This window comes from Rhinolophus sinicus, chromosome 2 (genome assembly GCF_057876585.1).
Source record: "Rhinolophus sinicus isolate RSI-liver-muscle chromosome 2, RSI-T2T, whole genome shotgun sequence".
NCBI lineage: Eukaryota > Metazoa > Chordata > Mammalia > Chiroptera > Rhinolophidae > Rhinolophus > Rhinolophus sinicus.
Window position 1 is genome coordinate 164,224,627 of NC_142502.1, and position 25,778 is coordinate 164,250,404.

The 25,778-nt window shown below is 35.1% G+C and overlaps 2 protein-coding genes across 6 annotated transcripts in view; both read left to right on the forward strand.

Annotated features, from left to right (window-relative positions):
- MAP4K3 (mitogen-activated protein kinase kinase kinase kinase 3) overlaps positions 1 to 14,296 on the forward strand; it is a 141,466-nt gene extending 127,170 nt beyond the window's left edge. For 4 of the 5 annotated variants that reach the window (XM_019742613.3, XM_019742621.3, XM_019742630.3 and 1 more), the window contains 7 exons: positions 420 to 523; positions 3,608 to 3,779; positions 6,493 to 6,561; positions 6,643 to 6,735; positions 9,758 to 9,828; positions 12,136 to 12,191; positions 12,861 to 14,296. In XM_019742613.3, the coding sequence (XP_019598172.1) occupies positions 420 to 523; positions 3,608 to 3,779; positions 6,493 to 6,561; positions 6,643 to 6,735; positions 9,758 to 9,828; positions 12,136 to 12,191; positions 12,861 to 12,948 (653 nt within the window). In that variant the 3' untranslated portion in view covers positions 12,949 to 14,296. Of the gene's footprint in view, positions 1 to 419; positions 524 to 3,607; positions 3,780 to 6,492; positions 6,562 to 6,642; positions 6,736 to 9,732; positions 9,829 to 12,135; positions 12,192 to 12,860 lie in introns of all 5 variants that reach the window. The other variant, XR_012496304.2, reaches the window with a different exon arrangement.
- Positions 14,297 to 17,716: 3,420 nt separating this feature from the next.
- Positions 17,717 to 25,778, forward strand: part of CDKL4 (cyclin dependent kinase like 4) — a 35,233-nt gene continuing 27,171 nt past the window's right edge. The window contains exon 1 of the mRNA XM_019742602.3: positions 17,717 to 17,935. The gene's annotated coding sequence lies outside the window, so the exon portion shown is untranslated. The remainder of the gene's footprint in view (positions 17,936 to 25,778) is intronic.

Below are 25,778 nucleotides of genomic sequence, written 5' to 3' on the forward strand. Positions count from 1 at the left end.
TTATGACCGAAGCATTACTGTTTGAACCTTACAACCAAAAGCACCCTGAATCACCTGTCCTTAAATAAGCTATATAGCCTGTCAATTTGGCAACCTCTTCCCAAATCTACTTTGACCCTTCCTTCAGGATCTGGCTGCCTCAGCTAATCTCCCTGCTACCTTAAGACCTAAAGTCCTTCTTCCCACCCCCAGTCCTATAACAACCAGCAATTTCATTTGTGCACACAAAGAAAAATCCTACAAGAGATGAGGGACTTCCATGCTGTTGCCTGGAACAGTATTTCTTTTTCACCCTGAAGTCTAATTAAGAAATTGAACTGGCAGCCAGCTTTCATTTGTTTGGTTTTTTTGAGCGTGTAACTATTATTGTAAGGACTTTGTATTACAAGAGAACTTACTGTACTTTTTTGCCTTGACAGTGAGAAATCCTTACACAGGCCTTAAATACCTGTGTGGGGCACTTCAGACTAGCATTGTTCTGTTAGAATGGGTTGAACCAATGCAGAAATTCATGTTAATTAAGGTAAGCGTGAAAGTCAACCTAAGTCATTCCTAGTATAAAAGCTTAATTAAGTCCATTTTCCTATTCTTGAAAAACAACATTTTTCAGTTAATTCCCAAGTTAATTTAATGATTTTTGAATTATGTGGCCAGGATAGGGAAAATCTGCCCAGTTGTAAGAAACTCCATATACCTGAGAAAAAGATTTGAAAGAGGCTAGAGAAATAGTTTGGGGATGTGGCAGTAGGACCTAGAAATAGTGTCTCAAATTATATATATAGTCTGACACCAAGAACAGGAAATGCTGATAGAGCACTGAAATCTTTGAATATGTTCTCTGCTCGACTTGGTCCATCACAACAGAAAAACAACCTGCAGATTGGCATTCAGCCTAATAGGACAACGGATAATCATGAGGGGGGAAATTATTTGTTTTGCTTATATGCCTCCCTTTTAATTTGCCCACGCCTTTTCCCTTGGATGGTGTTTTGTGCCTGAGTTTCTCTAGAATTTTTAATTAATGAATATTCTTTAAAATATTTTATATTACTCAGCTATAACTTAAATTTTGAGGGAAAACTAACTTGAAATGTGTTAAGTACAGGCTTAGCCACACCAAGGAAATTCTAAATGAATTTTTAAAGCTGTTTTCTTTGTTATTTTATATAAATTATATAAATTTATATGCTTTGAATACTGTATTATATTGAATACAAAGTATTATATACTTTGAATACTGGTACTAAGCCTCGTTAGTCAGGGCCAAATTTCCTGGTACCATCCACCTGGAAAAGAGGAAACATGGATGGGTAATTTTTAGGCTTCCCATGTCTTCAAAATCTTTTATTTCTTACTATTCTAAGATATTAGACTTACAGTACAATTCTACTTGTAGGTCTCTCATAAGATTTCTTGCTCATAGCACTTGGCTTAAATTCCCTCAGCTATAGTCCCTTACCTGCCTCCTTTCATCTTAACCCAACTCTCCTTTCTCTGTCTCTCTGCTTCAAGACTCTGTATGTTTTGTCTCTGGATTTGATTAGTATTATTTTGATTAGTATTTAAGATGTTTCTATACTACAGCTCTTATCATAAGTGTTCAAAAACATTCTTATGCTTTTTATATTCTTCCTTCCACTTAATGACATTTCTGACAAAGTTTTTGCTTCACTAGACAACATTTTCATCAAAAATAAAAGTTATAAATTAAACACCTTCCCAACAAACATTTTTGTACTTACTACAAACCAGGCACAGTGCTCTTTAACTAGAGAGACAAAGATGAGTAAGATACAATCACTGCCCTCAAGGACCATCACCAATAGCAACTGGACTTAAAACTCTCACACAGGAATCCCCTTCTGTTAATGACTTATACACATTGCTTAGTTATTGGAAGCTAAGAAGAAATATTCAATATTCAAAGGCTGTTGCTTTTCTTATTTGCTGACAAAAAAATATTAAACAGAAGCATTGTTTTCTTTGAGTTACTGCTCTTACCACATTTCAAAGAGAATTATTTTAACTGTTTTACCTTATTAAAAATGTGACAGATTTTATCCAAAGCATATCCCCAAGTAACATGCAAGCTCCTAGAGAGGGGTTTGGAGAGTGTTGAAGAGCATTGTCCATACCTATGGGGTGGATGCCCTCCGGCAGAATAAAAAATAAATCAAATTCAGTTGCTTTGTTAAATACTAGAAGTAGCCTTTTTGGAAATATAATGAAAACAGCCCATTAATAAGAGCAACAAAAATATAAAATATATTTAGAGTGGACTTAATAAAACATGCGTAATACCGTAAAACGTGAAAAGATAACTTTTTTATTGTCAAGAAGAACATTGCTAGCACCTCAGAACTCCCCATGTCACCCGCTGCTAGTTAGCTCCTTTATTTTCCCTTTTTACTATATTAGCATACACCCCTAAACATTAAAATTAATTTTACCTGATTTTTTTAAACAGTATGTAAGTGGAATCATAAAATATATATTCATTTGCATCTGGCTTCTTTTGTGCAGCATTGTATTCGTGTAGTTGTTGAATATAGCTATAATTTGTTCATTTTCATTGCTCTATAATTCTTCTCAGTGTGAGCATGCCATAATTTTATCCATTCTACTACTGATAGGCATTTGGGTTCCTTCCAGCTTTTTGTTATTCTCAACAATGCTGCTGTGAGCATTTTTGCATATGTCTCTTATGCATGTGTGTAGTCACGTTCTCTCGAACATACAACTAGGAGTGTCATTGCAGGGTCCACATGAGTAAATAATACAATTAATTAATGTGGCCATACCAACTTATAGTCCCACCGTCAGAGTCTGAGCATTCATTTGCTCCTTTCTCAGTAATGCTTATTATTGTTCGTTTTAATTTTAGCCATTTTGTTGGGTATAGATAGTATCTCATGGTTTTATTCCCTGATTATTAATGAAGTTAGTGTTTTCCTTCTATTTTCCCAGACTTTCAAAATATGAACTATTTAGTCTCTTTGTAGCAATATAAAAATAATTTTAAAGTTATGTAATATTAAAATGGTTGCATTGTACTAAGTTCATTTATTAAATAAAATCACTTGAGATATGGGGCTATATTTCTCTTATTTGTGTTTCTTTTCTGCCCGCACTTATAAGAGGAGTGTCTCGTGCTAATCAGCATTTCAGTTTTCTCATCCATGTTTGCTCAGTTGGAAAAGAAGGCAGAGGAGTATTATTGAAGCAGCATCAAATTAGGAAACAGGAGACTAGCCCACAAAGGGCTAGGGGACCCTGGGCCAGTCACCCAGTTTCTGGGTCTCAGTTTTCATCTCTGAAAAGAGAGGGTTGGACAAGTGATTTGTAAGTTGCCTTCCAGCCCTAATATCTTAAAATTATATAATTTTTAACTTAAAAAATATTTACAGTGCTAAATATACAATCTTTATAAAGATACTTTATAATTTGGACTCTTCTGCATACCCCGAGTTTCTGTAAGAAGAAGCAATCTTTTGTAGTAGAGATCTAGTTTACACATTTAGTAAAACTAAAAATTCTTAATAGTGTTCTTGTGAAATTTTTTGGCTTTCATTTTCCTTTTTTAATATATTTTTGTTTCTTTCTCTAGCACATAGATTTTCCTATACCATGTCCACTTAGAATGTTTGAAATGCTGGTAGTTCCTGAACAGGAGTACCCTTTAGTTTGCGTTGGTGTCAGTCGAGGGAGAGACTTCAACCAGGTGGTTCGATTTGAAACCGTCAATCCAAATTCTACCTCTTCGTGGTTTACAGAATCAGGTTTGTGATTTTGATTGAATTATAGACCAATACATGTACTGGATGTATAAGTAATAAGTTTTATACATGTCTCATTAGGCAAAAAAATGTCTCATTAGTGCATAAAAATCCAATCTTGAACAACTTATTAGACTGGAAAAAGGAAGATGACTTGCTTTAAGATAGCTCATTTTTTTGATGTATTTAAAACATACCAGCATTCTCCAAACTTGTGTGTGCATCGGAATCAACTGGAGGCTTGTTAAAACACGTTGTCGGCCCCACACCCCGTTTTTCATTCAATAGATCTAGAGTGGGGCCTGAGAATTTTGATTTCTGTAAGTTTCCAGGTGATGCTGATGATGTTGATATAAGGACTAAACTCTGAGAACCATATATACACAAATCTCAGGCTAATAGAAAAGCTGACTTAAATAAAAGAAAAACTTTATTAAATATAGTTTATTTTTCAGTATATTCTTTATAATTAATACACAGGTGCTATCCAGTAACTTGAAAGTTTTTTAGTGATTTGTAATTAGGATACAAATTGTAAGTATAGACAGCTGTTTCCAAAGTATTTGAGGGTTCTTGAAAATAATGCTTTAATATATTTCCTTAAAATTTGATCTGCATTGCTCAGTTGCATAGCAGATCCTTCCTTCATAGCTAGTATTATAGAAAATACTATTTCCAATTGATGAGCGCTTTACAAAAATTTGCTTATAGTTTGAAACCTTCAGTTGTGTTGTTGCAAACAGTACACATTGGCAAAAGTTGAGTTTCATGGTAAATAAATCTGATTCAACTTTCACACTTAAAGTAAAATGACCTTAAAGGGCTTTTTATTTTTATTTTTAAAGCACTGTGTTTGTTATGAAGCTCCTTTTGCTTTTTTCCCTTTAAAAAATGGCATTGTACAGTGTTTTGCTATAAAACAGGCAATGGCTAGTTTAGAAGGCAATTTTTAAAGATATTGCAGTGACCCTTTGTCAGAATCTTTGGCTACTTAGGGAACAGTTAAGGAACCAATTTGACAATAAATATTGATTAGTCAGGAGTTTTTGGAAGCCTGGTAGAGTGTTCACAAAAAGAAAAAGAAAATAAATTGAGAGACTGAGGTTCTTTGGCATTGAAAAAAAATGATCACAATCACATTCCCAAAAGCCTAGAGATAATTACAGGTCTTGCTGAAACCCAGGAAATTTGAAAGAGTTTTCCTTTAAGGACGTATTGTTGAAGGATAAACATCGCAGGCCCTTGGTAACATTACCTGGCTTTCCTTTGGCCCCCCTCCAAATTCTCTCTACTACCTTTTCTCTTAAACATCCATCCTCCCTTTCAGACTTCTGCTTCCTAATCTCTTTCTCCCTATTTCACAGGAAGGGATTGTTGGTTGATTAATATTTTATTGTCAGTGAATTTTAGTTAATGTCTTAATTCTCCTAAGCATTATCATTTTAAATCCTTTTCTGATTGTTGGATTAAGGGCCTCATTTCCTGACAAGAATTGTGTAAGGCTGTGGGTAGTCCTTCCAAGAACTTTTGATTACATTCTCTGACTGTAATGAAATCCCTTTAAAGAGTGAGAGAGAAAGTATGGTTAAGGTTTTGCATCAGATGAAATGTAAGCCAATGGTTTTCTAAACTCTGCTGTGCATTAGAATCCACCTGGAAAGCTTTTAAAACTCCTGATACCTCAAGTCACACACACACACAGTTAAATAAGAACATCTTGGGGTGGCAGCTGGGCATTAAAGATCTCTAGATGATTCCAGTACTTGGAAATTAATTGTTATAAGCAATAGATAAAACCTCGTTTTCCTGTCTTTCTACTTAGTAACCCTAGGCGGCCTTCTTGAACTGACGTAGATTCTATACCTTTGTTCAGATTCTTAATTTTCACCAAGTGTATAAGAGCTACAAAGATATGGTTGGTCTGATTTGCAGGACGCCTGTTCCATAGTCTTCCAACCTTGGTTAGTTACAGAAGCACCAGGTCTAAATACATTTGAAAGTCTGAATTACGGCAGTCCTTGGATGTCCTAAGATTCTAGATACTATCAGAAGTAGAAGAAAGGCAGGATAGACAATAGATAAGACCCACTCTTCAGAAAATACAAGAATAGAAGCAAAGGCCCATAGCTCAGCAATTTCAGTTTTGATGTTCAGACAAAGCTTGGGGTATCCTATCAAGTCATCTGAACATTTTCAGTTTGTAAGAACGTTTATATAGTATTATAATAAAAATAATATCTCTTTGCATTTTCATAGTACTTCATACTTCTTACAGTACTTCAATATTTTTAAACTCATTTGTACGCAAAATAATTTGTTTGACTCACTGATTCATTCATTTGATAAATATTTATTGCATGTGCTAGGCACTGCCATGTAATGATATACAGAGCACAGTCCCTGGCCTCCTGAGCTTAAAGTCAGAAATTAGTCATAACTATAATACAGAAGATTGGACTTCTAATTGCACATATGAATAAAAATAATGACATCACCAATAGTAATGACTATAGCTAATACTCTGTTAAGCACTCACATAGTTTAGCTCTTACATCAGAGTTTGGACCCAAGCAGCCTGGCTCAACCACTGTATACATATAGCTAAAACCTTGTATCCATTTCAAATTCAGTGATGTTCAGAATTATTATTTTTTTAATGTCTTGTGCTCTAATACTACTTTTTTCTGTAAGTTTATTGAGTTTGTTTGTGTTATAGATACCCCACAGACAAGTGTTACTCACGTAACCCAGTTGGAGAGAGATACCATTCTTGTGTGCTTGGACTGTAAGTTTTTATTTATGTACATCTTATTTTAATAAGATTTCTTTTATCATAATTTTTAAGTGACTTTTTTTCTCTTTCTAGGTTGTATAAAAATTGTAAATCTCCAAGGAAGATTAAAATCTAGCAGAAAATTATCATCAGAACTCACCTTTGATTTCCAGATTGAATCGATAGGTAAGTCAAAGTTTTGTATGATTTACTTACGAGTTGCTTAAAATAATTTATCTGATAATTATCCAAAATTTTAAAAATATATTATAAGACCTCATTTTTTTAAAAATGTAGGATATAATGAATATAAGATCATTATCAGTCTTCTCTTTTACACAGTAGCTAAAATAGCTTAATAACTGTGATATAATCTAAATAATGTTATCTTCTTTACAGAGTTGGCATTTTCAAAAGAAATAATTAAATACCATTTTTTGTAACATACTAAGTTATGAATTTCCATTTCCTCTAGATTACTGTAGTTTTCCTATAAGTACTTTAAAATTTAGTACTTAGTATACTGTATTGTATTTTTGCTCTTATATTTGCTGATCAGAGAGTTTTAATTAGTATATGGAATTTCCGTCTTGCCGTTCTTACATTTGTTTGACAAGAGTTTTTTCTGAAAAGGGATTTCTTAACAAAAATCATTCTAAAATGATTGTGTTCAGGAAAAATTAAGTAAAATGATCATATATGATATAGTGCTAGGGAAAATGAATGACAAATTAATTCAGTATTTAACTATACACAATTCTTCTGGTGTCCTTTATAAGTAATATAAAGATATTTGCATGTATATGCATGTTTATATGTTGGCAAAGGGAAGGGCTAAGGATGGATAGTTCATTTGTCTTAATCCGGGTTCTGTTTTCACTCTTTCCTCCAACTAAAACATCTCTCTCCCTGCAAACAAATACTGATGTAATAAGAAGTCAGTTTTAAGGGACATCTGCTCAAGATGTTAAAATGGAATCCATGCTTTAAAACACAGGTCAAAATAGCGAGGGTCAAAAAACAACATAAAGAGAAAAGACCCTCAGGTAGTATGTAGGCCTGAAGCCAGCAGACCTGCTGGGCTCCTGAGTGATAAAGAAGGCTAAAGGCATCCTGCAGGAAGGGGGGAACCAGAGCCAGCCCATTGTGTGAGGTGCCTACTGATCAAGACTCTCCCTACCTGAGGCCTGGTGGTTTTGGAGGCAATTTTTATCTGCCCTTAAAGGAAGAGACCATTCCTGTCCTATACCAACTGTTTCAAATTGTAGACAAAAAAGGAATGCTGAACACATCAGTGTTTTAACACTGATACTAAATCAAACAAGATTAGTACAGAAAACAAAATTATTCAATTTCATGAAAATAGATTTTTGTAATATCTAAATAAAATACTAGCAAATGAAATTTCATATCATCAAGTATTGGACTTTATCCCAGGAAAACAGGATGGTTCAGCATCAGAAAGTTTATTTATGTAATAATATAGAACATTAAAGTTAAAAGCAAAAAGTCATGTGAATCTTTAGTAGATGCACAGAAAACATTCAGTAAAATCCACATCATTCGTGATTTAAAAAATAAAAAACTTTCAGCAAATTGGGAATACAAGGAAATGTTTGCCTAGCAAAGCCTGGTAGAATATCATGTTTAATGGTCAAACTAATGCCCATTAAAGTAGAAAATGAGGTGAGGATTGTTGCTGTCACGTTTCAACATTGTCTTACTAGACAAGAAAAGGAAACTATGAGGATTAGAAAGAAAAAAGTAAAAGATCCTTTTTTGCGGATAGTATGGTTATCTACATAGAACATACAACTCTATACAACTACTGGAACCAAGAAGAGAATTCAGAGTTGCTAGATAGGAGTAATACTATGAATAGCTTTCTGATATGCTAGTAATAATCTGAAATTCTGAATAGGAAAAAAGATCTAATTGACAATGGCAATAAAATATGTAGGAATAAATATAATCAAAACATTTAAGACGATTATCTAGGAAATTCCAAATTATTGTTTAAAAGCATAAAAGAAGATTTAAACTAAAGAACTACACCATGTCCATGGATAGAAAGACTGAATATGAGAAATATGTCAATTTCTCACAAATAATCCACAAATTCAGTGCATTTACAATAAAAATCCCAAAAAGGTATTTTGTGCCACTTGATAAACTGACCTTAAAGTTCATGTGAAAGAGCCAAGGGCGAAGAATAGTAAAATTTAGATAAATACTTATCCTACTCAATATTGAAAGTTACTATAAAGCTAAATAAAGTGATTAAGACAGTGTGGGATCAACACAAGGATAAATAAATAGAAGAGTGGAACAGAAAGGAAGACTCAGAAATAGACCTACATGTAAATGGAAGTTTATGTCATTACATGTCAGTGGGGAAATGATGTATACTATTTAACAAAGGATGCTGGTATAATTGGTCATCTAGAGGAAACAAAATTTCATTTCTTGGTCATTGAATATACTCGCAAATATCTATTAAATATGTACATATAAAAAACAAAATTAAAAATTTTTAGAAGATACATACATCTATTTCTAAGTATCTACCCTAGAGAGAATTTTGCACATGTATTCCAAAAGAGGTACAAGAGTGTTTATTACAGCATTCTAATTAGAACCGTCATTTGATTCATCATACCAAATATATGGAAGTTGGAAACATTCGATATAAAGTTTACACTGATAATACAAACTTATTGTGGTAATAGTAAGAACATGCATGGGAATGATAAATACTAAATTTGTAGGAATAGTTTTCTCAGGGAGGAAGGAAAGGATGAAATGGGACCAGAGGATGGGGTATATAAGGATGCCAGCTGTATTTGTTTTTATTTAAAACAAAAAGCAAATATGGAAGAATGTTAGGAGTTGACAATTGAAAGGTGGATACATGTCTTTTTTATGCTATTCTCATATTTTTCTATGTTTGCAATATTTAAAAATAGTGTCATTTTATCAGAACATTTCTGTAACAAAGATTTTCAGTGAATTTTATTTTTTCTTGCCAAAAAGATGAATAAGCTCTATATAGTATTTTTTAAATTTCAAAGGTAAAGATGCCACATAAATATGGAGTGAGTGACATTAATTGAAATGTTGCTATGCAAGATAGAGAGAGGGATGAAATGATGCTTATCAGTTGAACTTTTGTACTATTAACAGTAACTGAGCTGTTCTTGCCTGCTAGTTTGCTTACAAGACAGTGTGCTAGCTTTCTGGAAACATGGAATGCAAGGTAGAAGTTTTAGATCGAATGAGGTAAGTCATCTAAAAATTATGTCCATTAAATAGTCATAAAACATTATCAAATTCTATATCAAACAGTTTTTGACTTTGGAAAATTCCTATTTGATACAAGGACTACTTGATTTGCTAACTTTATTAATATTTACTGTATCAAGTCTAGTGACAAAATTAATAGCACATACATTATAGCCACCTTTCTCTTTCCATTCACTCAGACAACTTTAGTGCATATTTTATGTGCTTCCAGGTAATCACCCTTATGTTCAGAACAAGAACTTCCTAGTACTGCTAAAAGTGAACTATGATTTTCTTTCAACTTTCCCAGACCATCTCTGTGTCTTCAGGCACCTTTTCTGCTTTGTATTTCGGAAATAATGACCAATGCAGGCTATAAGTAAAGGGTTCTGCATTTCTCTTGAAGCCGCCTTGCTTCCTATTTCTGTTACCTTTATTCACTTGACACTTATAAGATTCTTTTCCCCGTTCCCTTTCCTTTTATTAACCTGTAACATATATTTTCTGAGTCCTTCCTACCTTAATTTAACTCCAAATCATGTGACATATTCAATTCAGTTCAACATTTACACCAGGAAGTGCTAGGATTATAAACATGAACAAGTCGTGCTGCTTGCCCCCTGGAATGTTGTGGGCAAGTAAAATCATCAAAAATTCTTCTAGTTCCCCCAACCTAGTCTCAATAGGATAATTTTTACTTGAGCATTGGAGGGAAAGGAGAACTTTAGGTGCCTCTAACATGAAAGTGGCCCATTTATGTCCTAAAGTGTCATTCATTAAGCTGAGAGCGTTTCTTTTCATAAAGTAAACAATATATCAGGGTGATGGTGAGGGTGGCTTCCAGAGTCAAGACACCTGGGTTCAAGTCTCAGCTCTGCGCTTTAGTAACTGTGTGACCTTGGTCTATCACTTCTCTTTGCTTACATTTTTTCATATGTGAATTGAAGATAACAAAATAGTACTTACTTCATAGGGTCGTTAAGATTACATGAAAAGAAGCATGTAATGTGCTTGGCATAATGCCTGGCCTATAGTAAATATTCAAGAAAGGTCTCTGCTAATATGTTTCTAGTTGTAATTACCACAAGAGGATGTCACTTTTCAGGAAGATGTTTTAAAATCACTGGAGGGAATCAAGCAGGGAAGTAAGAACAGTCAATAGCTAATAAACACTAGGCAGAGAAAGAAAAGCACCATAGACAGGATATAAGAGATTGGTTTTAAAAAAGAAAGAAAAACTTGCCCCCCAAAATCATTTGAGGAGCTTTTCCAGACTACGCAGGTAGCCCCTTAACTGAATACAATCCCCCCAAAAATGTCATGTCCTCCTAGTAGGCAAACCACAAACTACCTTGAAGATCAGGTCTGAGGAGAGCATGTTGTAGCCTTCAGGTGCTAAGTTACCAAAGAAGTTAAAAATTACTGGTGTTTCCAGAAAAACTCATTATAGCAGTACTGAAAGAATAAGTTTAGATTAAAAATGAAAATGTTTCTTCAGCCTACCAAATTTTGGTGAGAAGTTACTGCCATTATAATTTGAAATGTTTTGCAATCAGTAACCAATAAAAGTGGGTTGCTCTTTCTCCTGTAGACTTACTCTTAACTCCCCGACTGGTAATTGGTCACACTGAGGACTTCTTGGAGGACATGTGCCATGAGAAAACATTATTTTGGGAGACTAGGGAAGAAATGGGAAAAAGAATGATCTGTTTCGCACTTCCTTAGCTAGGCATTATTCCCACTAATACTTGTAAGAACACTGCCAGATCCTACTCCAATGTCGATATTTGTATCCCATTTTGCAGAAGACAAAACCATTTCCAACAAATTAACATACTTTGCATGGTGTCACAGCTAGTAAGTGGGAAAACGGGTTCAAGCTCAAGTCATACATTTGTCTCATACCACATTGCAGCCTTTTAAGTAAAAGGACCAGATCTAGGTGTCTTACTGAGGTAATAGCCTTGCTATTAGCATTCACATAACTGACAAAAAGTTTCTGATGAATAAAATGAACGGGGTGCTTTGCTTTTAAATTTTTCCCTTGCATCATGTAATTTAACAAGTAAATGGTTTTCCTACTCTCATATTTTATGATTTATTTAAAACTAGACACATTTTTCCTAGACTAATAAATTGATGCACCAATATGCTAACTTAACAAAGGGATCTATTTCCCTTAACTCAGGGATCTATTTCCATCTTAGGAATGATCTTTCTTTTCCATAGAGTTATAAAATAAATCCCCATATAAAATGTTGTGCCTTTAATTTCAGAAATTAAATTTGTATTTTAATTGAACAGGTAACACAGGAAATTTCAGATAGCACAAGAATTTTCAGACTCCTTGGATCTGACAGGTATGGAGGGTGTTGTATTAAATAAATAGTACTAAACATGGCATTTTATAAATTCAGCATGAAGTTGGTTTCTTTTTCAAGAGAATTGAAATTTATTCAGAAATAGGTTCAACATTATATTTTTCACACATTAAGAGTTCAAGAGTCAGAAAGTTTTAAAGCCTGAGAATATGCCTAACCTCTCAAGTAATAGGAATATGTAGTTCTGTCAGTAATTGTTTTGTATTAAACAGACTATCTAAAGTATGATTTATACCACAAGAAAGAAGAAATACCATATGCTAATAAATAGGAACGTTTTGATTTTAGTGCCTAATAGGATTTGGGATTATATTCTGTTTTACATTCTGATTCTTAAAATACATATTGTTTTTAGAATTTATAGTAAGAATTAAGTTCCCCCAAATTATTCCTAATGCAGTTCTCCTCCCACCCCCATTCCCACTCCCACTCTTAGGACAACCCTTGCTTAGAGGTGGGAGGTGGCCGCAAAATTACTTCCCAGAGCTGGAACTGGCTCTTTAATCATAGTGATTTGCAAATGATTTCTGTCCACAAATCAAATAAGCAGAAATTGTAGAGGCATATAATGAAGAAGCAATGGAAAATTTTTCTAACATTAGTTTTCAATAATAACTTTGCATATGTTTTTTTGTTTATTACTTTTAGGGTCGTGGTTTTGGAAAGTAGGCCAACTGATAACCCCACAGCAAATAGCAATTTATACATCCTGGCGGGTCATGAAAACAGTTACTGAGAAATGGTGTGCTTTGACAATTAACTACAGAAAGACAGAACACTACCACTGCAACATTAATGGATGCTTGAAGCTGTACAAAAGCTGCAGTAACCTGGCTTCAGTTACTTGTAATTTATTGTGGCATGAGACAAGATGGGGAAAACTTTTGTTTTAAGTGGTATGGGTATATTTAGCATATTGAACCACACAAGTGCTTAATTCATTGTTATGTAATCTTTGTACATATAGGCAGTATTTTTCTGTGAAACTTCATATTGCTGAAGACATACACTAAGAATTTATGTAGATAATGTACTTTTATGAGATGTAAAAGTAAGTGTCTTATCTGTACAGATGTAAATGTTGATGAAAAATGCAACTGGGGTTAATATTTTAAGAATTCTTTAGTATATTCTTGGGTGTGGCTATATTACAAAATGGGATGCTGGCAATGAAACAGTACATTTAACACTATTGTATTTTTATTATATGTAATTTAGTAATATGAATATAAATCTTGTAACTTTTAAAATTGTAATGGAGGCTGTAATCATTTTATAATCTTGTTTTTAATTTTAATGCAAGTACACTGGTGTTTATATTTGCACAAAGTATTGATATGTGATGTATTAAGTCACAAAAGGAAGCTGTGACATTGTCAATATGCATTTGGCTCCACAACATCTTTTTTAAATGTATTTGGATTGTTTTCTATGTGAAACAAGCCAATTAACCACCTGTTGTAGTAACTGGTCTTTTTATATTTAAGCAGAATTCTGTAAGATTGCTTGTCTGTGCTTAAAAACAATACCTTTGAAAAAATTTTTAATCACAGAATAGTGGTACCCTGATGTAACACTGTAGTTGTCTGAATTACAGTATGCACAAAGAATAAATAAGCGTTTTTAAAGAGTCCACACTAAACATTTCATATAATCACGTTGAAGAGCTATAACATTCCATGAAGTGAAGTGGTTCAAATTTCTGGTGGAATTGTTACTTTTGTTGGCCTTATTTTATGATCATTTTCATATTTCTTTTGATTTAGAGTATTAACACATGGCCAAAATAATTTAGTTACTACCTCATATAAACAATGTAATGGTTACTACACATCACAGGAACTTAGTTTTGGTTAAATTCATTTTTGATTGCTTTTTTTCCAATGGAATATGTATATATATACCAAGTTTTGGCAAAATGCACACTTTGGCTCTTTTTTGGTATATGTTCTTTATATTTTAATGTGAGTATATACACTAAGAACAAACTAAGTTGTGATTTATGGTCTTCATTTATTTTAATTGATAATGCTTTAAATATGTTCCTGATTGTACATAGTGTAAAATAAACATGTTTTTTAACATGCTGTTGTATAGTAGCTTGTCATCTGACTTAATTTATATATAGTAAAACTAAAATATATTGAAAATATTTTTTAGTTCTGCGTTAAATCCTTAAGTACCCACTCTGGTCCCTCAGATTATGATTGTTTTTGTTTTGTTTTGTTTTTTTATCTGTCATCTCAGTGTCATAAGAGAATAATATCCCCACATTTGAGGAAAGGACATCTTTTATAGTGTTCAACTTCCTGATCAGGAAAATCACTTAAATATTCATAGTGTTTTGGTTCGAGCAGGTGTGAGCAAACTATATTCCTCAGCCTGTTCCTGCTCACCACCTGTTTTTGTAAATAAAGTCTTACTGGAACACACCACATATTCATTTACATGTTGTCTGTGGCTGCTTTGGCACAAAATGGCAGAGTGAAGAGGTTGCAAAAATACTGTATGGCCCACAGAGCCTAAAATATTTACAGTCTGACCCTTTACAGGAAAAGTTTGCCAACTCCTGGGTGAGAGAAAGGAAGGGAGACTATTGAGGAATGCGGTTCTGGAGGGTAAAGAAGGGGAAGATTAGAATGGAAGAACTGGACGGGGTAAAGAGGCACCATTTCTACTTGCCTGTTGTTGTGATCTTGGATAATTTACTTAGAACAGTTTCCTTATCTAGAAATGTGACTTCTAAATCGTACATATGTTAATAACCATGCCAGTTGTGTACATTTATCACTTTTGCCAAACAAATACGTTGTGACCAATCTTAGCGGTCATGACTGAATAATGAGTGTTTCAGAAACACATCTTTACCAGTATAACATTATCATCAAGTTGTTGAAAAACAGACTCATGGTAAAGATTTTCAAGAAGTTAAGATTCTATTCTTGGCTTTTATTGACAAGGTTGTTGATCCTTTTTCTGAGCTACTGTTTTTCCTAGTTTCTAAGTCCTATGAGTTATAGAAAGGGTCACATCTCACAAATTAATCATCACATTTAATTGTCAAGCGCTTAGAAATATTTCCAGAAAACAAGGCATACTACTAGTTGTGTGTTACCATGGGCTTTTTAAAAAATACAGACCCCTGGAATCAATCTTTGGAGGTGAGTTGAGGACCAGTAACCTATATTTTTATAAAGTTGTACGAATAATTCTGATTCCTGTGTGAGAACCACTGGTTGACATTGAATTTAAATCAGTCACACACCTCAGAAAAAATAATCTTTAATAACACTTAAAACTGCAGATTTTGGGCCTCTAACGAGTAAATGTTGATGAAGGATTTTTATTAACTCAAAAGGAAGAGAGCTGCTCTCTTAAATGTTTGAAAATCTATTTTGTCTTCATTGAATTTCAAGCTATTTTGTTAGCTACTTAGACATTGGTGTTGAGAATGATGAGATGAGTTGTTTCTGGGCCTGTTGGTATTATTCAACTTGCAAGTGTGTCACTGATTTCAGTAGAGACCATGAAATAAAGGACAGATAGATACCAGTTTTCACTATTACTAGAAGAAAGAGGAAAGTGTGTGCTATCCAAAATGATGGGTAAACACTAAGAGTATTAGTTAAGGGAATATAACAAGTGCCCAAGGCATGTACCTGTGTGCCAGGTGCTACTCTACGTGCTTTACTGGATTCTCCCACTGAAGCCCCAGAACAGCCCAATGGGGTAGACATTGTTAATACAGTTTTACAGATGAAGAAACTAAGGCACAGAAAAGTAAGTAGCCCAAAAATATAGCCTTTAGTGGTAGAGCTAGGATTTGAACCTAGGCATTTAACTACTGTGCAAAACTGTTACGCTGTATATATCCACTGCCCTCTAAAATACACTAGCATTTTTTCCCCCTGAAGTTAGATGTATTTTCTTCAGGAGGGAGTTGGATTTCAAATTCTGCTTTTCACTGTCTTTTTGCAACAGGAGAAATTAACAGCATTTCTGTCTCAATGTTTTTGCTTTACTAGAAAGCATTTTCCTTATTCAGAGCATTTTGTATGAGAGTAAAAGGATTTGCATAAAATTAACTTTACAGTTAAATCTTATTAAATAAGTCTAAGTTAAAATTCATTACAAAGACTTTTTTACTTTTGTGAGATAACTGTTTAACCAGCATATATCGATTATTTATAGTGTATCCAGAAACTATTGGCACTGGAGAAAAGATGGAAACGTCATCATTCCCAGTATCCAAGGAGCACACTTGGATAAAAAAAAAAAAAAAAGTTTAAAGAGAGGTGCAAGAGGCTGTGCCTAATTCTCTTTGGGGAAAGGAAAGCCTTTATGTAGAAAGTTACGTATAAACCAGGTTATTGATGGGTAAAAGGAGTTTATCAAGTGCAGGGGAAAATCAGGGTAGGGAGCGGGAGGCTAGGCCAAGGCATAAACAAAACTGCTGCATGTTCAAGGAATGGTGACATTAAATGCAGCTGAGTTTAGGGTGCCTGGAACATAGTAACGGGGCATGAAGCTAGAGAACAAGGATAGGCCCAATTGTGAAGAGCTAGTTCAGGAGAAAAGTAGCTCTAGTAGTCAACATTTTCGGAAACGGCAGAGATCAAATACTACATGAAGATGAAAATAGGCTGTTGGGTTTGTACATGAGGTGATCACTTGTATCCTTACTGAAAATTATCTATGGCCCTTCTATATCATTTCTATAAGGGCAGAAATGATATAGAAATGTGTAGATGGGAGTTTATGTAGATTTGAGTGTATTGGGAGGATGCTTGGTCTTCGAGGAGGAAGGACATAAAGGTTTCTCATTTTGTTTTCCAAAGATGGGAGGGAATTAGATCATATTTCTAAGCAAATGAAGGAAATGGAGACTTGAAAATAGATGAGAAAAACAGTCACCTCTGAGATCAGAAGAGAAATACGGACATCCTATATCGGCATGATGAGCATTTTATTGATGCTAAACAAAGTATGGACATGCTCATTTTCAACGTACAGGTAGTATTTTTAAGTCACCTTGGGAACAAGAAGGGTGAGCGTTGCCAAAAATTATCTTTTCCAATTTACCCCAACATTATGTTTGCTTGACTTTCCTCCCCGCTGGGTGGCAAACATGTCTCCATCTAAATCTGCCCCAGACACTAGTACAACGCTTGCTGAATTATGAAAAGGGCAGCAAAACACCACAGCTAGTAGCTGCTTGTCACGGAAAAGCCTACAGAAGTTTGCAGAAAAGCTATTTGAGCAGTAGGGCAGGACTGAAGAGTAATGACTAAAAAGAGGATCTGATAAACAGGGTCTGTGACCAGGCAGGAAACGGACTAATATTCAAGTTTACAGGTGCTTAATTTTAGTGCTCGAGGCCTTGGAAAAGACCAGGCCAGTATAATCACAGTGTTGCTGGGAATGTAGTTTAAATGCCCGAGCGCCGCCTTCAGGGCATTTTAAAGGGTTCTCTGAGGAGAAACTGTTGCTGCGTCCCCAAGGTTACCCACCTATGGATGAACCCGGGGTGCGAGCTCCTGCTGCAGCGGGTGCGGGGGAAACCCGCTGCGGAAGCCGCTCTGCCCTTCCAGGCCGCCGCGTCCGGTTGCCCGGGAGACTCCGCGGCTGGTCGGCTCCGGAGCTGCTGCGCGGAGCGACCCGCGCCGGAGTTGGTGCTGCTCCGCGCTGCTTGAGGCTGCGTCACGATTGCCCCGGTCCGCGCCGTAAGTGCGGGTGTCCGCGGCGGGCCGGAGGGGACGGGGGTCCGCGCGGGGCGGGGGGTGATGGAGAGAGATGTGGACTCTGGATGAGGGGTCCCCGCCGCCTTCCCCTCGGTGGCCTTTGGAGGGACAGGAGGGGGCGAGGGGCTAGAGGTGACCAATGGCTCCCACCGGCCACACGACCCAGCCGGTGCGGCTCCCTGGCGCCTGGAGGCAGGTGCGGCCCTGCAGAGAGGGCGGCGACGGGGGTGCGGCCGGGGGGACGAGGCTGCTGCGGCGGCAGAGGAGGGAGCGAGGGGCGCCTCTGCGCTTTGGGAGACCCCTGTGTGGCGAAGCTGAACTGCCATTGAATGAAGGGTCGAGACTAGAGGCCTGGAAATAAAACGATATATGCAAAACTTTCATACCTGTTGTGTGCCCACATGAAATGTGATTTTTTTTTTTTTTAACAAAATTCATTTCTTGAATTACGTAAATTTGTGGTCTTCTGGTTTTCTGGGGATGCTTTTAATTAATCAAGCTGTACTATCACCATGATAAATTTATAAACAGGTGTGTGTACTTTTGACGTTCTGTAATTCCGTATTTTAAGACAGACGCCCATTATCCTGGTCAATTTTATTAAACATAAATAACGTTTGGTTGTTTTGGAAACAATAACAACAACGTAGGAAATTGTGACTTTTAGCCTGTAGAACCAACCTGTAACTGGTCTGGCCTGGTGTTGAAAAAGTCTCCTTCCCTCCTCTCCCCCCTTTCCCCCACCCCCGTCCCCGCCCCATTCCTAACGCCACTGTTTACACGAGTTTCCAAGAAACTTTTAGATTAGGACATTAATATTAATAAGTGTGTTTTCATCCTGTTTCCTCTCTCTTTCTTAATTTTGTTTTCCTTCTCTCGATGTATTTATTCATTAGTTTGCTTGTGGGGTTTTGTGATACAGTGCTGGAAAATATCTGACTCCAAGTGTTTTCTCTGTTTCTATGTGCATCCTTTTGCAAATCCTTAAGACTAAGGAAATTAAACAGAAAATTTTCAAAGCATTTAATGAATGATCCACTCAACTATTTATCTCTGTTTATCTTTCTCTATTCACCCACGGGCCTAGGGCTATACCTATTTTTGCCATTGTACACAGAACTTTATTAACAGTCAAATATTTGGTAAATTCTGAAGTCAGGAGGCCCGGTAGCTAAGAGGTATATAGCTTCAGGTTGGAGGTCAATAATGACTATTAAAATATTTTCACCAATTGCATCTATTCCCTGCCAGTACCTTTATCACTGTTTGATCATGATTTCCTGCCCAAGTACTGTATTAACAATCAAAATCTAATTATTGCCTTTGCTTAAAAAAGAAAATTATACATATTTAGTGGAAAGGTTAGAGGATAAAATTATAGTAGGTTGAGCACCTACTGTGTGCCAGGCAATGAGCTAACCGTGTAAGTCAGATGTGATAAAAAAAAAAAAATGTGAAAAAGTAGTGGGGGAAGTTGTTAGTTGCAATATGTGTGCAGAGAAGGAGCCTGCCTTTGGGGTTTGGAGAAGGCTAAGCAGAAAAGACATTTAAGTTGAACTGCAAAAGTCTTAAGAGTGTTTTGGTGTCAAACCTTCCAAGCTGTAGTATAAGCAGAGACTTTGAGACCTGGAAGTGTTTGGCAAAGAATCCGAGAAGCAATGTGGAAAAGGTACATTGGGACCAGGGTGCAAAGGACAGTAAATATCATGTACAATATGAACTTTATTCTGTGGCATTAGAGGCCCTACGACATTTTTGAGGAAGGACGATATCTGATTATATTGATGTTTGAGAAAAAAGTTTTTCATGTAATAGAAGTAGATATGCAGGAAAAAAGGAGTTTAGACACTTTAGTTCCACTATATATGGTTTCTAAGACTAAGTTGCAGACATCGATCATGTCTCTTTACTCTTAAATAGATAAGTGTATATTTCCTAAGATCTAAGACATTTTCTCACATAACCACAATACAGATTACCAAATTAGGAAACTTTATGTCGATATTCAGGTTTTACCAATTACCCCGTATTATTCTGTCTAGTTTTCCCCCCACTTAAAGGTTCATACACTGCATTTCGTTTTCACATCTCTTTTGTCCCCTTCAATCTGGAGTAGTACTTGACCTTTGTCTTTCATGGACTTGATGGGTTTTTTTTTTCCCTAAGAACACAGGCTAGTTATTTGTAGAATGCCCCTCAATTTGATTTTGTCAACTTTCTTCATGATTAGATTCAGGTTTTGCATTTTTGGCAAAAACATCACTGATTCTGTGTTTTTCACAGTGGCTCATTTGCCTTTTTTAGAATTCTCACGTAAATAGAATCATACAATATGTGGGGTTTTTTGTGGCTGGCTTCTTTCTACACAGCATTATTTTGGGGTGGGGAGGGTTTGGGTTATTTATTATGTTCATCACAGTGTGGCATGTATCAGTAGTTTGTTCCTTTTTGTTGCCGAATAGTATTTTGTTGCATGGATCGTCACTCAGCAATTGATGGACATTTGGATTGCTTTCTGTTAGAGGCTTTTACGAATAATGGTACTATGAACATTTGCATACATGTCTTTGTGTAGACATTTTTTTTCCCTGAATAGATACCTAAAAGTGGAATTACTATTTGTGTTTATGTTTAACTCTTATGTTAAATTTATGTTTAACTTTTAAAACATTGCCAAATTGTTTTCCATCTGGGCCTATGCCATTTTACATCCCCACCATTGATGTGTGAGAGAGTTCCAGTTTTCACATAACCTTATCAGCTCTTGATATTGTCAGTCTTTTGGATTTTAGCCATTCTAGTGGGTGTGTATTGGTATCTTATGTGGTTTTACGTTTCTATAATGACTAAGAGGATTCTTTCATGTGCTCATTAGACATTTGTATATTTTCCTTGGTGAAATGTCTGTTCAAATCTTTTGTTCATTAAATTGGGTTTGACTTTATGTACTCTATGTTGTAAGAGTGCTTTATGTACTCTTGATACAAATCCTTTATGAGATACATAATTTGTTAATATTTTTTCTTCGGTCTGTGGCTCATCTTTTTCTTTTTCTTTTTTTAAAGATTTTTTTATTGGGGAAGGGGAACAGGACTTTATTGGGAACAGTGTGTACTTCCAGGCCTTTTTTCCAAGTCAAGTTGTTGTCCTTTCAATCTTAGTTGTGGAGGGCGCAGCTCAGCTCCAGGTCCAGTTGCCACTGCTAGTTGCAGGGGGCGCAGCCCACCATCCCTTGCGGGAGTCAAACGGGCAATCTTATGGTTGAGAGGATGCACTCCAACCAACTGAGCCACCCGGGAGCTCAGCGGCAGCTCAGCTCAAGGTGCCGTGTTCAATCTTAGTTGCAGGGGGCGGACCCCACCAACCCTTGCGGGACTCGAGAAGTTGAACTGGCAACCTTGTGGTTGAGCGCCCATTGGCCCATGTGGGAATCGAACCGGCAGCCTTCGGAGTTAGGAGCATGGAGCTTCAACCACCTGAGCCACCGGACCGGCCCCTGTGGTTCATCTTTTAATTTTCTTAATGGAACAATTATTTTTGAGGAGGAAATCATTTAATTTTGATGAATTCCATTTTATTAATTTTTTTTTCTTTTATGGACCTTGTTTTTGGTTCATATCTTAGAAATCTTTGCCTAACTGAAGTTTCAGAGATTTTTTTTCTATGTTTATTTCTAGAAGCTGTATAGTTTTGCTCTTACATTTTAGTAGGTGATCCATTGTTAGTTGATTTTGATATATTGTGTGAGGTAAACTATCAGAGTTTTTTGGGGGTTTTTGTTTGTTTATTTTTGCATATGGATACCAAATTGTCCTAGCATTATTGAAAAGAATATTCTTTCCTCATTGAATTGTCTTGGCTTCTTTGTCAAAATCAATTGACCATAAATAAAAGGGTTTATTTCTTGACTCTCTTCTGATCCATTCGGGATGTGTGTGTGTGTGTGTGTGTGTGTGTGTGTGTGTGCCAACACCATACTCTCCTGATTTACTATAACTTTATAGTAAAATTTGAAGTCAGGTGATATAAGTCTTACAAGTTTGTTCTTATTCCAAATTATTTTGGCTATTCTGGATCCTGTGCATTTCCATGGTGAATCTTAGGGTACTCTTGTCAATTTCTACCCCAAAAAAAACCTGTTTGGATATTTATAGGGATTGAATTTAATCTATAGGTGAATTTAGGAGAACTGACATCTTACTGAGTTTTCCAATTCATGACCATTGCATTTCTCTTTTTATTTAGATCTTTAATTTCTCTCAGCAATGTTTTTAATTTTCTGTACACTTCACTTGTTAAATTCACTCTTAAATATTTCACTCTTTTGATGTTATTGGGAGTGGAATTGTGTTCTTAATTTCATTTTCAAATTGGTTGTTACCAGTATATAGAAATACAATTTATTATTGTATATTGATCTTGTGTCCTACTACATTACAAATTTGTTCATTATTTTTAATTGGGTTTTGTTTTTGTTTCGGTTTGAGGTTTTTTTTGCAAATTCATTGGGATTTTCTACATACAGTAAGTAGCATGCCATTTCCAAATAATGAGAGTTTTTCTTTCCATTTCCAATCTCTATACTTTTAATATTTTTACTTGACATATTGCACTGGCAAGAACTTCCAGTACAATGTTAAATAGAAGAATTTCCCAATCTCGGGGAAAGTGTTCAGTCTTTAACCATTAAGCATGATGTTAACTAGGTTTTTCACAGATGCCCTCTAGGAAGTTCCCTTCCATACCTAGTTTGTTGAGATTTTCATCATATATGGGTGCTAGATTTGTCAAGTGCTTTTTTTCATGTAATTTACTGTGATGATCATGTAGTTTTATTTTCTAGTCTATTAATATGTTATTCTACATTATTGATTTTCAGATATTAAACCAACCTTGCATTCCTCAGATAAATTCCACATAATCATGATGTATAATTCATTTTATATATTTCTGTTAATTATTTCGTTGAGGATTCTTGTGTCCATGTGCATGAAAATAATGATCTGTAGTTTTCTTGGGATTTCTTTGTCTGACTTTGTAGCAAGGTAATATTGGCCTTGTAGAATGAGTTGGGAAATGCTTCCTCCTCTTCTGTTTTTTAGAACAGTTTATGAAGGATTGGTATTAATTCTTCTTTGAAAATCTGGTAGATTTCACCTGTGAAGATCTCTGAGCCTGGGCTTTTTTTGTGGATAGATTTTTAATTAATTCAGTTTTTTTCATTTGTTTATGGGTGTAACCAGGTTTTCTATTTTTCTATTTATTCTAGAGTTATTTTGTTATTTTGTGTCTTGTTAAGCCAGTTTTGTTATTTTGTGTCTTTTTAAGCATTTGTTCAAATTGTCTGATTTGGTTGCATAAAGTTGTTCATAATATTCTTTTATAATCTTTTTAATTTCTATAATGCTGTCCTGATTTTGGTAATTTTTATTTCTTTTTTTCATAGTCTAGCTAAAGTTTCATCAATTTTATTGATCTTTTTAAAGAACCAATTTTTTGTTTTACTGATTTTTTTGCTATTGTTTTTCTGATGAGGAGTCATTCATTAAGCATGTTGTTCCCTTTTGTGTGAATGGTTCTCTTTCACTTTTTTCAAGATACTCTCTTTGTCTTTTGTTTTCAGCAGTTTGATTATGATGCATCTAGGTATAGATGCCTTTGTATTTTCCAACTTGGAATTTATTGAGCTTCTTGAATCTGTGGATTAATGTTTTCCATTAAATTTGGAAAGTTTTTGGCCAATATTTCTTCACATAGATTTTTCTGCCTCTTTCTCTCACTCCTCTTTCTGGGAATCCTATTAAATATATGTTGGTATTATTTATTTTGTCCCACAGGTCTCTAAAGCTCTGTTAATTTTCAGTCTTTTTTCTCTCTTTTATATTGGTCATTTTCTATTTTCAGATTCATTGATTCTTTCTTCTGCCATCTTAAATCTGCTGTTGAGTATATCTAGTGAATTTTTCATTTCAGTTGTGTGTTTGACTCTAAAATTTCCATTTGGTTCTTTTTTATCCTTTTCATTTTTCAGTTGAGATTCCCTGTTTTTTGAGTCATTGTCATTATATTTTCCTGTAATTATTTAAATTGTAATTTGCCTTAATTATTTGAACATATTTATAATTGCTGCTTTGAAGTCTTTGTCACTAAATCCAACATCTGAATCCACTCATAATCCATTTAAATTGAACTTTTTCCCCTGAATATCAGTCACAGTTTCCTTTTTCTTAGCATGTGTTATAATTATTTTTATTGAAAACTAGGCATTTTAGGTAACATATTGTAGCAATTCTGGATTCCAGTTTTCTTTTGTGGATTTTTTTTTTAATGGGTTGGTTTTCTTTGTTTTAGCAGCCTGCCTGTATTGCAGAATCTATTTCCTTTTAAGTGTGTGCTTGCTGATATCTCTGTTCAGTTTTTTATGTTTTTAGTCTGGCTTTCTGGAAGTCACCACTGTCTCCATAGCTTAGTGGTTGATAATTTGGGCACTGATGACACACAAACACGCCCAGCCATAAGTGTTTCACCCTCTCCCAATAGATTAGTGTGTGGGTTGGGGAGTGCGTTCAAAATTCAGTTAGTCATCAAATCTACTTCAGCTTTAACTTTCCTTTAGGCCTCCTCAGGTCTTCCTTATGCGTGCCCATGATTAACAGAGTTTTCCAAACATAAGCTGTGATGGATTTCCATGTGTTACTTGATTGTGTATTCTTGAGCTTTAATAAGAGAGAGAATAGAATCTATTTTGTAAAATAGTATGTTAATAGTCATTTATCCAGGTAAATACTTTTTCCAATTGGATATTTTTATAGTGGCAAGTGAGAGTACATGATTTCTTTCTTCATTGAGATAATTGTGGATGGAAAAGGCTAAACATTAGTGAGGTTAAAAAAAGGGGGTGTTCATTTGAAGCATCAGAAATTTTTAAAGTGGTCAGCTCTTTACATGACATTTTATTAATACCAAGACTTGGACTAAGTGTTTCTTCAAATTGTACATTCTTTTGAATTAACTGAGAAGCAGTATAATGTAGTGATTAAAATTATGATATTTGGAATGTGACTGCCTAGGTTTTAATTCTATACTAACTTCATTGTGCCTCAGTTTTTTCGTCTGTATAGTTGGATAAAAATAACATCTACTTCATGGAATATTTGTGTTGATTATATATAATTTGCATAGAACAGTGTTATTTAAGTGCTAGCTATTTTTATTATTAGAGTATATTAACAAGATTCTGCTGAATAAAGTGAGGTGGGATTTTTAAGACTAATTAGAATTTTTATATTTTTAATTCCTAGACTGATTTATTTAATTATGCTGGCCTTATTTTATTCAACATGTAATCTAGTCATCACAAAATTCACAAATGGGTGATACAAGATAAAAATTAAACAGTATTTCCGTAGAAATCACTATGGACATGAAAGCATTCGTGAAGAATTAGAGAAATCTGCCTTTTTGTGTGCTTTACTATTATTTTCTTTGGGAGCTAAGAATTAAAGGGTCTGTTCCTTCATACGTAGAAAAGCTAAGCACAATAAATAATGCTCTAAAAATATTTTGTTATTAGTTTTAATGGCTGCTTTGTTCAACAGCCCACATTTTCTCTTTCTTCTCTCCACCAGGTGGAAGTATAGCACTTTGTACCCTGTCTTGTTCTCAACTCTTCTAGTCTGCAGTATTCGAATGGGTTAAGAGGGAAAAGATAACCACCATGTTCAAGAGTATGAAATACTCCTTCAGCTGGATTTTATAGCATCATATTTTAATCATTTACTTGAGGATAATGAAAACAATAGATTGAATAAAGTCCCTTTCCACA